The 14,170-nt window shown below is 34.3% G+C and overlaps 2 protein-coding genes across 9 annotated transcripts in view; one reads left to right on the top strand and one right to left on the bottom strand.

Annotated features, from left to right (window-relative positions):
- The window catches only part of LOC110829632 (EGFR adapter protein), a 743,671-nt gene that overhangs the window by 460,390 nt on the left and 269,111 nt on the right, over positions 1-14,170 (bottom strand). The window lies entirely within an intron of this gene.
- Positions 1,449-4,593, top strand: LOC110829633 (uncharacterized). The gene is made up of 4 exons (XM_022063569.2): positions 1,449-1,565; positions 2,441-2,599; positions 3,540-3,707; positions 4,067-4,593. Exons 1-4 carry the CDS (start codon positions 1,488-1,490, stop codon positions 4,220-4,222), a joined length of 561 nt encoding a protein of 186 aa, XP_021919261.1. The 5' UTR covers positions 1,449-1,487; the 3' UTR covers positions 4,223-4,593.

The raw sequence follows: 14,170 nt of genomic DNA on the forward strand, positions 1-14,170 counted from the left end.
TAAAATCTATGTGGCAGAGTCTTGAGAGGCTAACAGTAACCGAGAGAGATTCACCGGTCATTTAAGACACAGCGTTCACAAAATCCAGCCCCTGATCCCAGTTGACATACAGGAAATCTTATTCATATGCTCACTCATTATGATTTGATATTCGTTTAAATGTTATTTTCCCATCGGTCTCTACGTTCCCGATGTAAACAAACCAAATATATCGTATTTTTCACAAGGAACACACTTTTACAAACATGCTATGTTATAGGAAAATTTCTAAATAATCCTGACACTTTTCCTTCAGCCTGTAAATGAAGACGTTTAAATGACCATTGCTTGACAAACGAGAACAATTTACACAACGTGACTGGATAATTTCGGAAAGTAGTTGTTCAATTCCAGAGGATGAAACGGTATCGAAAATTGCTTACAAACTGCAAAAAATATAGCCTACATTTGGTAATGATCACGATATTACAAACGTTTACACCAATGGGGATCGTGTTCAAAAATGAAAAACTGAAAAGTAATAAGATACAGACAACGTTTCTACTAAAGAAACTGAATGTCTTTCATACAAGAATTCAATCTCAAATCTTAAACTCCGCTTAGCCTCCGTATTAGAAGCATTGGTTAATGTAGCCCTTTAAAAACAAGGTCTTGTGAATTATACTTAATAATTCCGTTCCTGTTTTCACGAATACACATATTAGAGTTGCGAAAAGCATACTTTTAATTATATGTGGTGAAAAATTTAGCACTAATTGCGAGAAGCACATAGAATCCATAAAGGGGCTATGCGAGTCACGTACCGAGATACACCGTGTAGTCTAATGGAAGTTTTCCGACGTTTCAGATGTGCTTATTACCACCATCATCATTTACTCACCGCCCTGATAATGAAGGCAGCATGCACATCAAAAAATGTCGGTAAATTTCTACCAGACTGCACGGCACAATAATTCAGAAGACAGCCATCTTCAGCGGTACGATATTCCTAAATATTGTTATAAAAATAGGTCTGTTCACTAGGTCTTAATGGGGAAAGGCAAACACAAAACCACACAACGACACCAGACTTGATAGTGGAGTGGTTAAAATATTAATTATATAATTATGGAATGTACAAACCGCATACATTAAGAAAGAGGTTGCAACTGTTCCAGAATAGATCTACAATAAACTACTTTAGAACTCTTATGTATTGATACAGGAATAAAATTTAGCGTGTTCAACTACGGTAATCATAGATGTGCGTGAGGTTATCACAAGGTCCAACAATAAAGCTCCAGGAAGCTGAGATATAAATCTCGTTTATAGCAGCTTAAGGCCGGATACATTAACGCCAGGTTCAGCAGAACACTTAATTTACACCATGCAATATGTGGAAGTTGTCACATGACATAATCATACTAGGTTATAAAATCAATGTTCCAGCAGTGGCATTTTGAGATGAGAAGATTTTCAGCTATAGAGACGTTGCCAGGAAATTCAACATGATACAGTCGCTTTTCATTATCATCGGCTTAATGTTCTGGCCCACTACAAGTATCAATTTAGGAGAGCTGCTAGGGGTACGTACTTCATAAAATTGTAGTAGTGTTTGAAGAATTTTTCATAAATTAAACTGAGAACATACTTTTTCATGTCTCCATGCATTTTAATTTTCAAGATATTCTAAACTTGGTATTTAAATTATATTTTCATATCACAAAACTTCTAAAAAGAGAAGTTGTTCGTTGAATAATAAAATTTGAACATAGTAAATATTCACGTCTATATGAAACTTATATTTCACGTAGTTGTAGATATATATATATATATATATATATATATATATATATTTATATTTAAAAATGTAAAGATAAATTATATATGTCTCTAAACTAGATAAAATTAAGTAGCAGCATAATTTAGCCCTATATCTATTCACTATGGTAACCCTAATGAGGATCATCTGTCTAAAATCTTTATTTGCGAAGAAATTAATATCAGAGACAAAACAAAGCGACTGGAGTGTGAAAACGAGTAAACCGTGGACCTCCTCTTTTGCCAGAGAGTTAGCACAGTGTCCCATCATTCAAAGTCCAGTTTGATTATCGGTTGTTCTGGAACGAATCTGATTCACTAAGTAAGTCAAGTCCGATTGCAACCAAACGCTTCGATTCTCCAGCATTCGTACAGAGACGGCCAGTTAGCTAAAGCATTAAACACTATTTACAAAATTAATTATGGCTACAAAATCAAGATAAATAAATCTCGTTATTACATTAACCAGTTCAGCTACTGAGAAAACGCTACCTTCTTTCACACGAAAAATAATTTATCATCAAATTTAATCTCATAAAACGCACAGAATACCCGTTAATGTGGTGGTAAATTTAGAAATCATGTCTCTCTCAAAATGAAAGCTTATGTAATCCCATACACAAATGTTTCTTATTTCCAGTGCGAAAAGGATATAACAGTAGACTATATGGAACAGTGTCCAGAAGAAACAAATATGGCGGTTTCCTTCACAGACCTCTCCATTCAGCAAATTAACAAAGATCAATGCGCATTTAATGGAAAAATTGAGTTCTTGAAACCCGTTGGTGAACCTTGGAAGGTAAATATTATTCTCATAAAAACTGTTGCGGTGTCTCCATAAGTATCACGCTACCTGAACAATTACTGTTCTAAAATATCATTCTTTTATAAATCAAAAATTCAATACCATCGTCTCAAAAATATTAAGTACATGACGTTCGCCTAATTTGTTTTCTATACAATTTAAATACTTCAGCACATCTGTGTGCAGTGAAATATCTTTCAGGGTGAAGAGAATTTCGAATTTCAAAGATAATTTGTTCCAAGAGTTATCGACAGTATTAAATTCTTGCTTAGTCATGATTTAACAAAGGAAAGAATTAAACATACGCTGAAAACAGAACATTAATAATAATAATATATAATAATAAGAAAGACAATATATAAAAAAGAGCGCGCTTTATAAAGAGAGTAGGATATTAACGGTATTTGAAACAGAAATCGAAAAGGAATCCAAACATATTTCCGGTCTCCGTCTTACCGACTTTCACTGCCACCTGGCGGAAACAAGCGTAACTATTTTGTTTTTGAACACGGTCCCAATATCCCAGTGTTTTAACAGCAAACAAACTAAGGATTTATATTTTATTACTGTTACTTAGATCATATACTCTCTTCATACAGGTTTTATATCATTAAGTGTCCAACATCTTAATTAGAATTCACTATTCTTCGTCGTGCATAACTAAGAATTTCTATGATTTTCCATTTCGTTATGAAAACTGTTATAAGACATTCCTCCAACAATTACTTTAACTTAGAGTATGTGAGTATGTAATGCGATATTACAGGTTTCCGTGCTACTTTAATAACCTGAGCCCATTTGAGAGAACACTTCGTAAGTATATTTTGTATCTACACATATTACGAGAAAAATAAAACACTACGTGTGAATATTTGGATTCTGACGGTTTACATTCGTAATGCAGAATTAATATTTATGTTCCCTTCTTTTCCAGCTCACGTTCCGGCTACGTAAGTGCAAATCGAAAGACAATTCCAAATCATGCCAGGACTTTTTCAACTTTAACATGGATAAAATCTGCGAAAAACTACATCAGAAAAATCAAGTTTGGTCTGGATTTTTGGAAGAAATTGAGATGGATAAAAAATGTCCACTGCAACCGGTATGAAACTATCAGCATTCAGTTATCCTAGCCAAATACATAGCCTATGTATGCGTCAACGCATGTACATACATGCATACATTGTGTGTGTGCATTTGTTTCAAAATGTAAGTGCATACTGGCCACGTATTTAAGTTGTTTCTGTACTATACGAGGGCGATCTACGTAACTCGTTTTAAGTAGTACGCTCCAACGCGATTGATATATTGTAACAATATTTATAAACTTCGAGTAGGCATATAGTTGCATATGTTTTAGTAATTCACATGTTATTTATGTGTAGCCATAGAACTGTGCTAATAAGAATGTTTAGGAACGAATTAAGTAGTATTTATCTCATCACATTATTTTACTTTCAGAAAGTATACCCAATCAAAAACATCGTGATTGATGCAGACGCCATGAAGTACTTCCCTATCAATAACGCTTACTTCAAACTCAGAATAGAGGGTTATATGAACGTTACAAAAATCCTGTGTGTAGACAGCGCATTTACATTAAGTTGCAAGAAATGAAATATTCTTATGAGTTAAGAAGTGTTTGCCACAATTAAGAAATGCTCATCAATTTTAATTGTGAAACAATTGTGTAATCATGATTATAGGCAATACCATCATCTCAATGTGGCATTAAAGATCGAAATGAGATTGTGATAATAAAAGATAACATTGAAAAATATAAATTGATGACTGTGACCTGGAACCAGTTTAATTGAGACCTAGCAGAATTGCCTTGGCAATAACTCAGAACATGAGAGAGACGTGGAAAATCATATGGTTTCCAACATTCTAAATGATTGAGCTTAAGTAGTGTCCAGTAATACTGTATAATAAATTAACAAAGAAAAACAAAAAAAGAACAATATTAATGAACAAATTAAGATTTAGTCTTACCAAAACGCCACTAAGTCTTAACATAGCCTATAACATTTAAATTGTATTTGTGTATTACGTGTGGTCGCTCATAGCTCGAGAAGGGACACAAATTTGCCCCCAAACGAGACATGCATACGCCTTGTAACCAAGAAAAGATTTTATAAAGGTCAAAACTCCGAACAAGTGATCAGTCATGTTAAATGTAGTTTGTGTAGTTCGGCTTCAATATCGAAGCTGTTAGAGATAAAGTTAAGACTATGTGAATGAAGGACAAATACCGAAAATTTGGCTCTGGTTGGAATTAAGGTAAATATAGTTGCTGTAGCTCGAAAACTCAGCACGACAGAAGACAAAATTGTTGGTTTCAGCGGGGAGGTTACAAGAATAGAGACCACAACTCCAAAAATTCTGTCCTTGGTTTGAGTCCTGGTGACGAATATTCAAATGTTCAAGGTTTTAAATTGTTCCCTAAAGAAATTTATGTAGTCATTTCTGTAGAATTCGACTAATGAATAACATATACTTATTTTAAAAGGTTACTTACAAGAAATAACTTCATCTCACATTACGAGCAGATAAAATATAAACATTAATACGAAAAAATCGCAGTGTTCCAAAGCAAATATGCAAACATGGCCCCTGCAAATGGTCGATTAAACACGTGGGCGTAACTTCTAGTCTGGACTGGACCTATATTACCAACATTGGAAACAAACTTGAAAGTCACGTGGTACATCCTTTAATTAAAATCAATAGACAAACGAAAAGAGGGAGATTTTTCACTGTTACACTTCCCCTACCCTTATTTCGAATGTTATATTCAAGGAATGCCAAGACACAACATAATGGAAGACAAAATTACGGGTTTACTGACATAAGAGAAAAACACGCACTAAAAATTAACCCTTCTTGGTCCGAATATTAAGTAAACAATATTTAAGTTTATTACGTCTTCCGCTGGTTGGCGAAGATCAAATAATATCGACTGGCATATTTATTATGTCACTTCAAGCGTTTCTCAATGAATATTAAGGTTAAAACTTCAAAGTGATTAAGAAATATAACATCATAGTATATAACGTAAATATAGGCCTTTAATTTATGTATTTGAGCAAAGATTCGTCATTTTGAGCCTCACTATTACGAACGTCTCATGTGTGTATGGTTATAATGTATATGATTAATTTATGACGGTCTTTGAAATTATCCACTAAAATACAGAGATAACAAAAATCAGGTTATTCATAGTTTCAACAGGATCAGCAGTACTGTCTTAGCAGTGTTTTCAGATTTTAAGAGTAGGAAGTGTAAACACTAACGAATGAAATTATGAAGCCCATCAATTATTCTGATAACCACCAACTGCTGAAAGAAAATAACTTTTGTCATGAAGTCACTCACAATATATGATTTTTCAGACACACTGTACATATCTGAACACCTACATCGTACATTAAGCACGTAATTCTTAGGTTAAACTCGTATGAAAGCATTCTGCTGTAGCAATCCTTAATTCTGTCGCAACTCTAAAAGCAAAAGCCATTAATACAAATAGTAAATGAGCATAACTTATGTATAAAGTGGCTTAACTTCTATCAAGCATAACAAAGAATGTTATCAACCTTTTCGGTTAATGTAAATATTAATGTTTGGAATAACTGCTCCGTAATATATAACGTGTAGTGAATATTTAACTTCAAGTAATATACAAGGCAAGAGTAATTTAGAGAATATCGGAATTATACCAAGTTTGAATTGAAAGCCAGTCTGGTCTCTCATTCTAGTTACGATACACGGACAGAAAAGCTGTCCCGATCACCAAACGGTATTTTGAATTCTAAATACAGCTTATCTTCTTTCATGTTAACACGATAAACATTAGAAAATCACAGTTCATCAACAAACCACTTTAAAACAGTAGATTTTGTGGCCAGAGAAAAATATAAAGGCATAAACAACCAATTCCATATTGAGACACTATGACGTAGATGGCTGTCTTCTAGGTTGCAGCGCCGTGTAGGCTCAGGACAGAGATCGGAAGAGGATTTTGGTCAATTCGGAGATGAACCTTCGGGTTCCAAGCCATCTATTTAGTTACTTATTTGGTTAGTTTAGCGCCGTGTAGTCTGGTAGAAGTTTACCAACGTTTCAGAGGTCCTTGCTGCTTCCATCAAGGCCATAAATCATCGTCCAGAAGACAGCCAACTTCGGACTCACACCAGTGAAAACCTCAAATCCCACATACTATGATGTGGTGACAGGTAATATTTCAAATACACTTTTGTTGGAAATTATTAACTACTTATGTTCCTCTTGTACTAACAAATTATTTTTATATTTGGGCAACACCACGAAGTTTACACTCGTATGTTTATTATTTGTCTCTACTTATAATTCAGACAACAGATATGGAATTATGGAGATATTTGACTCCAGCCGGAAAGCTGTAATTTGTGTGTAAATATAAACATTATTTTTTAAAAAAAAATAGGGTGAAATATTGTAGCTCAGGACAGTGACTACTAATGAGTTCTTGTCAGCATGGTCGATAGTGAAATAAGTTCTTTGAATGAGTTAGTTCTGTGAGAAGTACAAATTAAATGAGAAAGTATTTTAAAATACTTATTATAACAACAATTATTATCATAAAATCAGTTTTACTAATTAGTTTTATTGTAGATCAAAGGGCTTTTGAAGAATCGGACTTCTCAATCCCTCTAACATTCTTTGTCTAATACAGTATAATGCAGCCTACTTGATTCATAAAATATTAAGTAGCATAATGTCGACAGAATTTCGCAAAATTAATTTCTCATATTGTCACGACATTGTCTACCATTCTGTCAACATTCAATTACCCTAAAATGCCTACTACATAGATTCACCAATGTTCATTACAAAATATATTGCTTCTTTTTTCAGGAACGGTGAACGATTACGCCACTGGCAAATGGAAAACTCTATCTACACTTCGTTCTGGGCGGCGTTCTACTGTTCAAAACTTATGGGAGCGATGCCACTCAAGCGCATTGGGCGAAGACTACAATGGTCCTGGGGTTCATTTGTTTATATATTCCTGTTCTCTGTGCCCTGCGTTGTTTACACTTTCGTCACACCTTACGTAATGTTTAAACAAACACAGAACACACTCAACATCTCTAGCTTTGTGCAGATATTCTATTCATCATTGGTAGGTCTGACAGGAATTATTTCACTTGTCATAAGCCTTTGGAAGACTGGTGCTTTGCCTAATCTCCTGGATGAATTCAGACACCTAGACGCCTGCTTGTTACATACACCTCCTAAGACCAATAAGAAAGTTCTCATATATTCATTTTGTCATTGTCTGATAATTGTATCCATATGTGGAACCTTCGCGGCAATCATAAGTTGGGATCACGCAAACCTGTTCACTTTTGGCAACATCATATCCGTAATTCTAGCACAAATGTATCTTGCAACTGCTGAAATCCAATTCGTATGTCTCAGTTATGCTTTATCACAAAGATATAAACACATAAATAGCCATATAAAGAAACTGTGCAATAACGGATTCACGCTCAGAAATGGACCCCATGATGTTTCAACGACAACATCAGAAAATGAAATTTATGTTGCTTTGAACAAATTTCGAAAAAGTCATCGAAGTCTCCATAATATCGGAAGGAATCTCAATAGGATATACGATGGTCAATTATTTCTGTCACTGACCAGCTGTTTCACACTTTCAGTCTGTTGTTTTTATTATGGAATAATAAATTACAATTTAAATAAGTTTTTTACCGCTGCAAGTTTTTTATCGGCCTTTCAATATTTTCTGAGGTTCTACATCATCAACTCTTGCTGTCATACTACAAGTGAAGAGGTAAGATTCTTTGCTATAATACATCTTGATAGTTTTAGTTTCCCAAGACGGGAAAGTTACAAAAGACTAGATGGAAATAAACAATTCAAAGCTTCAAAATTTGCATTAATCGTCACGTATTCAACGGTGATAAAATAGAGAAGGGTGAGTTGGGCGGGACATGTAGCACTAACGTAAAATATGAGAAATCCATACGAAAATGTACGTTAAATAAATAGGGAGGAAGATGGTGGATTCTCGTGAACACGGTAAGAGACCTTTGGTTTTCATAACGGGCGGGAAATTTCTTTACCACCTAAGCGATATTCAGATTACAAGGAATTTTATTGTTATTCGTAAATGTGCCGTAACAAATAAAAATTGTCTTATTACTATGCGTGACTTCTATATCTCTGTACGTCTGTAAATTCCAGAGCAGCATAAAGCTACAAAGATTTAAAACTGTGTGCGGCAGCTTTAATTCATTATGATAAAAGTGGTAGGACCTCTGTTTTGCTCAGAGGACCAGCCGCTAATGTATCGAAATGTCCAGTAACCTCCGTTTAGTTCCGAGGCCAAGAATATTTCAACAGTTGTTTGTATGTCCCCTGACAATCTTACACTCTGATGTCGTAGCGATAAGTAGACCTAAGAGGATAATGTCATTAAATTTCTTGCAGCAGCGACAGGCTAACAATTTGTAGACAAAATATTCCATTTACAACTTCTTTGTTCCATCATACATTTGTTTTGAGTAAATGTACAGTCGAACGATCTCATGTTGTACAGAACACTGCTGGTTTCACCTTCTCAGAGTCACAACAGTATAAATGCTTTTGCCAAAATGTGAGTCCCCTCTTGGGGCACAACTTTTACGTCACTAATCACATTAAACCAATTCTCTTATGCTTTGGTTCAACATTTTGATTGAGGCCCGAACCTCAGCAATGTTCAGTTTCTGACTGACATTAGTAAAATTTATTGGAAGACCACAACAAAATAGCATATATTAGAAAACGAATATGTAAAACATATAATTATATCTCGATTCGGAATCGAATTAATTACAGTATCGATAGTCTTGTGTCCGTGAGGCCTCTAGTATACGCAGAAACTTAATCATCCCTATAATTCAGTGGCGAGACATAAGAATTGTTCCAGACACTCATATGCAATTATTCTTTGTTTCAGGCCACAGGATCTCGATTTCTGGTGTGGAACATTTATCGCAGATCACTGAACCAGATGACAAAAGACGAGGTAGGAATTTCGAACTAAACTCCTAACTGTTCTCTGTTTGTTCTTAATTCACAAGAAACCTGAACATCTATAACTCGACATATCCAGAAACACCAAAGAACGATTTCGACCATACTTAGTTCTGGTAATGTTACTTGCCCAAGTTATGAACTCGGATCCTAAAACGACATAATATAAGGCAATAAACGTTTCTTAGTTTTCACTTCTTGAGCGTAGACATAAATAAAAACGTAAATATCCTTCACTCCATTTACTACACTAGAAATCTTTTTTTATCTGCGCGTAGTATGAGACAACAAATGTGAATATCAAAATACTTCCAAGCTAAAAATTTTAAGAAAAATTGAGAGTAAAATTTAACCATGCACAAATTCTCAGCGCCTGTAATAAATTAAATTGCTAATGTTAGTACCGAGCGGGACACACACACACACACCAATCCTATAAATAGAAGGAAAGAGAAATGAGTAGATTATTATAGACAAATAGGTAATACACATATGGTTCACGGAATTATATATTCACATGCGACGAAGCCTTCTCAATCATTCAGTCGCCGTGAAATATTAAAGATTTACATGCATATTAAAATATAAAATAAAACTCGGGTCAATACACAAACTTTATATAGATGTTAAAATTTAAAATTTAAATTTTAACATTTAAAATTTAAATTTGCGCCATTCATCACTATAATGATGTTACAATTGAGCGCCTTCATTCACTTCACAACATGTTTCGATGTAAAACATCATCTTCAGGTGTTGTCTTTTAAAAACTATTTTATATTATAATGCATGTCTTTCAATATATAAAATAGTTTTAAAAGACAACACCTGAAGATGATGTTTTACATCGAAACATGTTGTGAAGTGAATGAAGGCGCTCAATTGTAACATCATTATAGTGATGAATGACGCAAATTTAAATTTTAAATTTTAACATTTAAATTTTAAATTTTAACATCTATATAAAGTTTGTGTATTGACCTGAGTTTTATTATATATTTTAATCAAAAAAACACAAACATGACGCATGTAAACCTTAAACGTACATGCATATATTCATATTTTCGCAGAAATAAGCAGTTTCATTACTTGGAAACATTTTATTAACGTAAAAAGCAGGAGACAAACGAATGTTTTCGACTAGTCATTAATCAAATTACCATCTTTGCAGCCTTTTAAAGCATTTTCAGACCATCTTTTGGATTATATCATAATTGCTTAGGAAGAACAATTTCGAAACAAATGGGATCATTAAAAAATAGTTAGTAGGAAGTTCAGTCTAATGGTATACACTAAGGAACATACTAATAAATATATCAAAGAACCTGGCAACACTATGCTGACCAAATATAACACAGAATATTTGCCTAGAATCATTCAATTTACATTTCACTGTGGCCGCCTAATATCTCTGAGCTCGTGTCAGTAGTAACGATGCATTCCTTATCCGCAGATCCTCTCGTTTTCGGATGACGTTGCCAATTGCGCAGTTCACTTCACAGCGTGCTCTCTTTTTACACTGAATAAGTCATTAATCACCACTGTAAGTAAGGAATAATTATAGAACACATAAATAGAAGGAGTATTGGTAAAATTAATAACATAAAATTACAATGTCCAGACTAAGTTCCATGGATCTTATATTTTTAATTCCAACAATAAAATGTAAATTAAGCTCAAGGACTAGTGTTGGTTTAATGAGGTGATGGTCATATTATCGATCATATGCGATAGTAGCCGTCACCAAATTGCATTTTTCAAGGCAGGTCACGGAATGACGTCACTCCTCGTTACCGCTCGACTCTAAGTCAAAAAAGTTTCTACCTTCACTGAGTTGCGAGTTATGAGCTACCTTCACTCGTCTGTGCTCTGTTGTTCATGTAGCAAAGTTTCACGGTTTTTCTGTAACTCTGAAGCTTTCAATTTGATGATAATATAGTAAGCATTAAACAGCATAAAATTAGATTTCTGATAGGACAAAACGTGTTATTTGGCCTATAAAGACATAAAATCCAACAAGCACTTACCTTACGAATCAGTTTTATGTTTTATAATTTCCAGTGATTGCTCTATAAGTCGTATATCATGCATGGAATTCAGTACAAATGTTTCCGAGAAAATAACAAGGAATTATATAAGAAAGTTTAATCGAAATTTCGAATATAAGAAAGCAGTGTGCTCTGATTTTGGTTAAATTAAAATTCTTGTGTGCCCTGTCTAATAACCAAAATTCTGAAATAACATATCTGTGTTCTTCAATTTGCTGTTTGAATATTGACAAACTCTACAGATGCGTGTCTCTTCCAACAGGCTTTGTCTGCGGGTGCTACGTATTTGTGTATCATGATACAGATCAAGTAATGGACTGGGTCTGGTCAGAATCATGACTTGTACTTCGCAAAACAGAAGTCTGCTTCTAATGGATCTCTGCAAGCATTCTCCGGCCGCCAATCATTTTATAATAAAGCTTGCCGGTAATATAACGTCCCGTGTACAGTCACGGGTAAATGGGCAATTCTTTTATAAACACACCTCAAACATTCATCTTTCGATTATGACACTCCGATATATTCGTAATATGGTTGTACAGGGGCACAAGAAATGATTGCATTAGTATAAACGAATAACAGATTGAGAATAGCTCCGTCTGTATTTGCCTCAGTCACTTTTCATCAATATTCGAAATCACTGCCTCATTTATGTCGATTTCTGCAGTGAAATTAGTCTCAATTTCAATGATTTCTTGTAAACCCAAGGTCCCTTGATCAGTGAACGCTATATTTTGGAAACCTTAATTCATCATTATTTACAAAAACATATTAACGATAATATGATATATTTATCCTATCCTGTTTTTACGGGAGGAAGAAAGGAAACATCAATCAGAAAGCACAAATATTTCAAAATATAATTTTCTTAATCGCAAATAAAACTGCATTGAGAAGTTAATTTATTGTCCTAACTAAATCCAAAACTTTTCTATTCTTATACTGGCCACACGAAAAAATGTGTTACATCTTGCTATATATAATTCTTTCTTTACACTTAAAATGACAGTACATCAAATGAAAGATCTCGCCAACATAAGACACACAGACTGGTTGTTATATTTAAGAAAATAATCCCTGTTTACACCGATAATGAGACAAGACCCACAAATACGATACGCACTCTTAATGAGTGTTATTTGAGCTTTAATTTTTTTAACATTACCCTCCACCTACCATCTCGGCATGTGATTTGAGAGCCCAACTAATCCTCGTGTATGATATTGGACTAAGACGCAGGTGCAAAAAGTACGTACACACCCTAAGGACTAATTGGCGTTTGACCAGAAGCGGGCTACGAGACCTTAATTTTGATGCGTGTCGGATGAGTGGGCAGGAACCCCGCAGGGTACAGGAGCAGCAACACAGCAGGACGATAGCATGACAAGGAGAATTCACAGTTGAGACTTTTTATATTATTTAGAAATGTTGACAATTACAATGACAAATGAGGCACTGGAATTCCTTTCTTTCTGTAAATTCATGCTATAGGATGATCTCCAACGAATAACAATTAATTTCTATGTTTATTTTGAATATAAATGGTGTATCTGTTACACTTTTTATGAACTATGACGAATTGTAATAACACTATTAATGTACAATGTTTATGATTGATGATTTCAGTGCCCACTGTCTAAGTATTACTTCAAAAATGAAAATATAATTTTTTACGGTTCTGAGAAAATAAAGACGGTTTTCCTCCTTGACATGCAAGACTTCAGGTTTATTTAAGAGCATCTATAGCATAAGTAAGTGGCAAATTTTAATAAAATTCTATACAGAGAACTACATCTTGGAATCTGTCATTTCCTCCGACCAGCAACACAAAGACCGACCATGCGAAATAGTGGAAAAAATACCGACCTTTCAACAAACAACGAAACCCTGATATTTAATACAAATCCAGGAAATATATTGTCATCACATATACTTTAAAGCAATATTAAACTCTTTCGGCTAACATTTTTGTAAAGAAAAATAATAATAATGTCTGCCATCACGTAGGTGCTTCGGGTCAAGAACTTAAACGACGGATCACTGAAACGTGTTCATTATTTATTTTATATGACATTTCCTCAAGTTCATAGGTTACGTAACGTAGAACGGGCGAATGATATTGAATGACGAATTACAAAGGATCTGAAAAGAAGTGGTCATGGCGCAATTTACGGGAACAAGCCAGAATTTGGTTTGAGGGACTCAAAAAAACCACAAAATATCTTTAGTAAAACTGGCCTCCTAGACTAGTATCGAAACAAATACATCCAAAATACGACACTTTTGCGTCGTTCGGTAAATTGAAATGTGACGTGTCAACACGCATCTATTTCGTGTACTAAGTTTCTTAGTAATTAAACACTAAATTCAACTTGCGAACCTCTGAAATACACCACGTAAAATCCAAGTAACTACTTATTATTCTGTA

This window comes from Zootermopsis nevadensis, unplaced genomic scaffold, assembly GCF_977971745.1.
Source record: "Zootermopsis nevadensis isolate Lab colony 2312 unplaced genomic scaffold, Znev_1.0 Znev_ptg000030l, whole genome shotgun sequence".
In the NCBI taxonomy this organism is placed as follows: Eukaryota; Metazoa; Arthropoda; class Insecta; order Blattodea; family Termopsidae; genus Zootermopsis; species Zootermopsis nevadensis.

Excerpts from the sequence above, each read along its gene's own strand:
- LOC110829633 (XM_022063569.2), top strand. The coding sequence starts at position 1,488 with ATGATACAGTCGCTTTTCATTATCATCGGCTTAATGTTCTGGCCCACT. Across the intron at positions 1,566-2,440 it reads ATTTAGGAGAGCTGCTAGGG|TGCGAAAAGGATATAACAGT; the intron begins GTACGTACTTCA and ends TCTTATTTCCAG. Across the intron at positions 3,708-4,066 it reads AAAAATGTCCACTGCAACCG|AAAGTATACCCAATCAAAAA; the intron begins GTATGAAACTAT and ends TTTTACTTTCAG.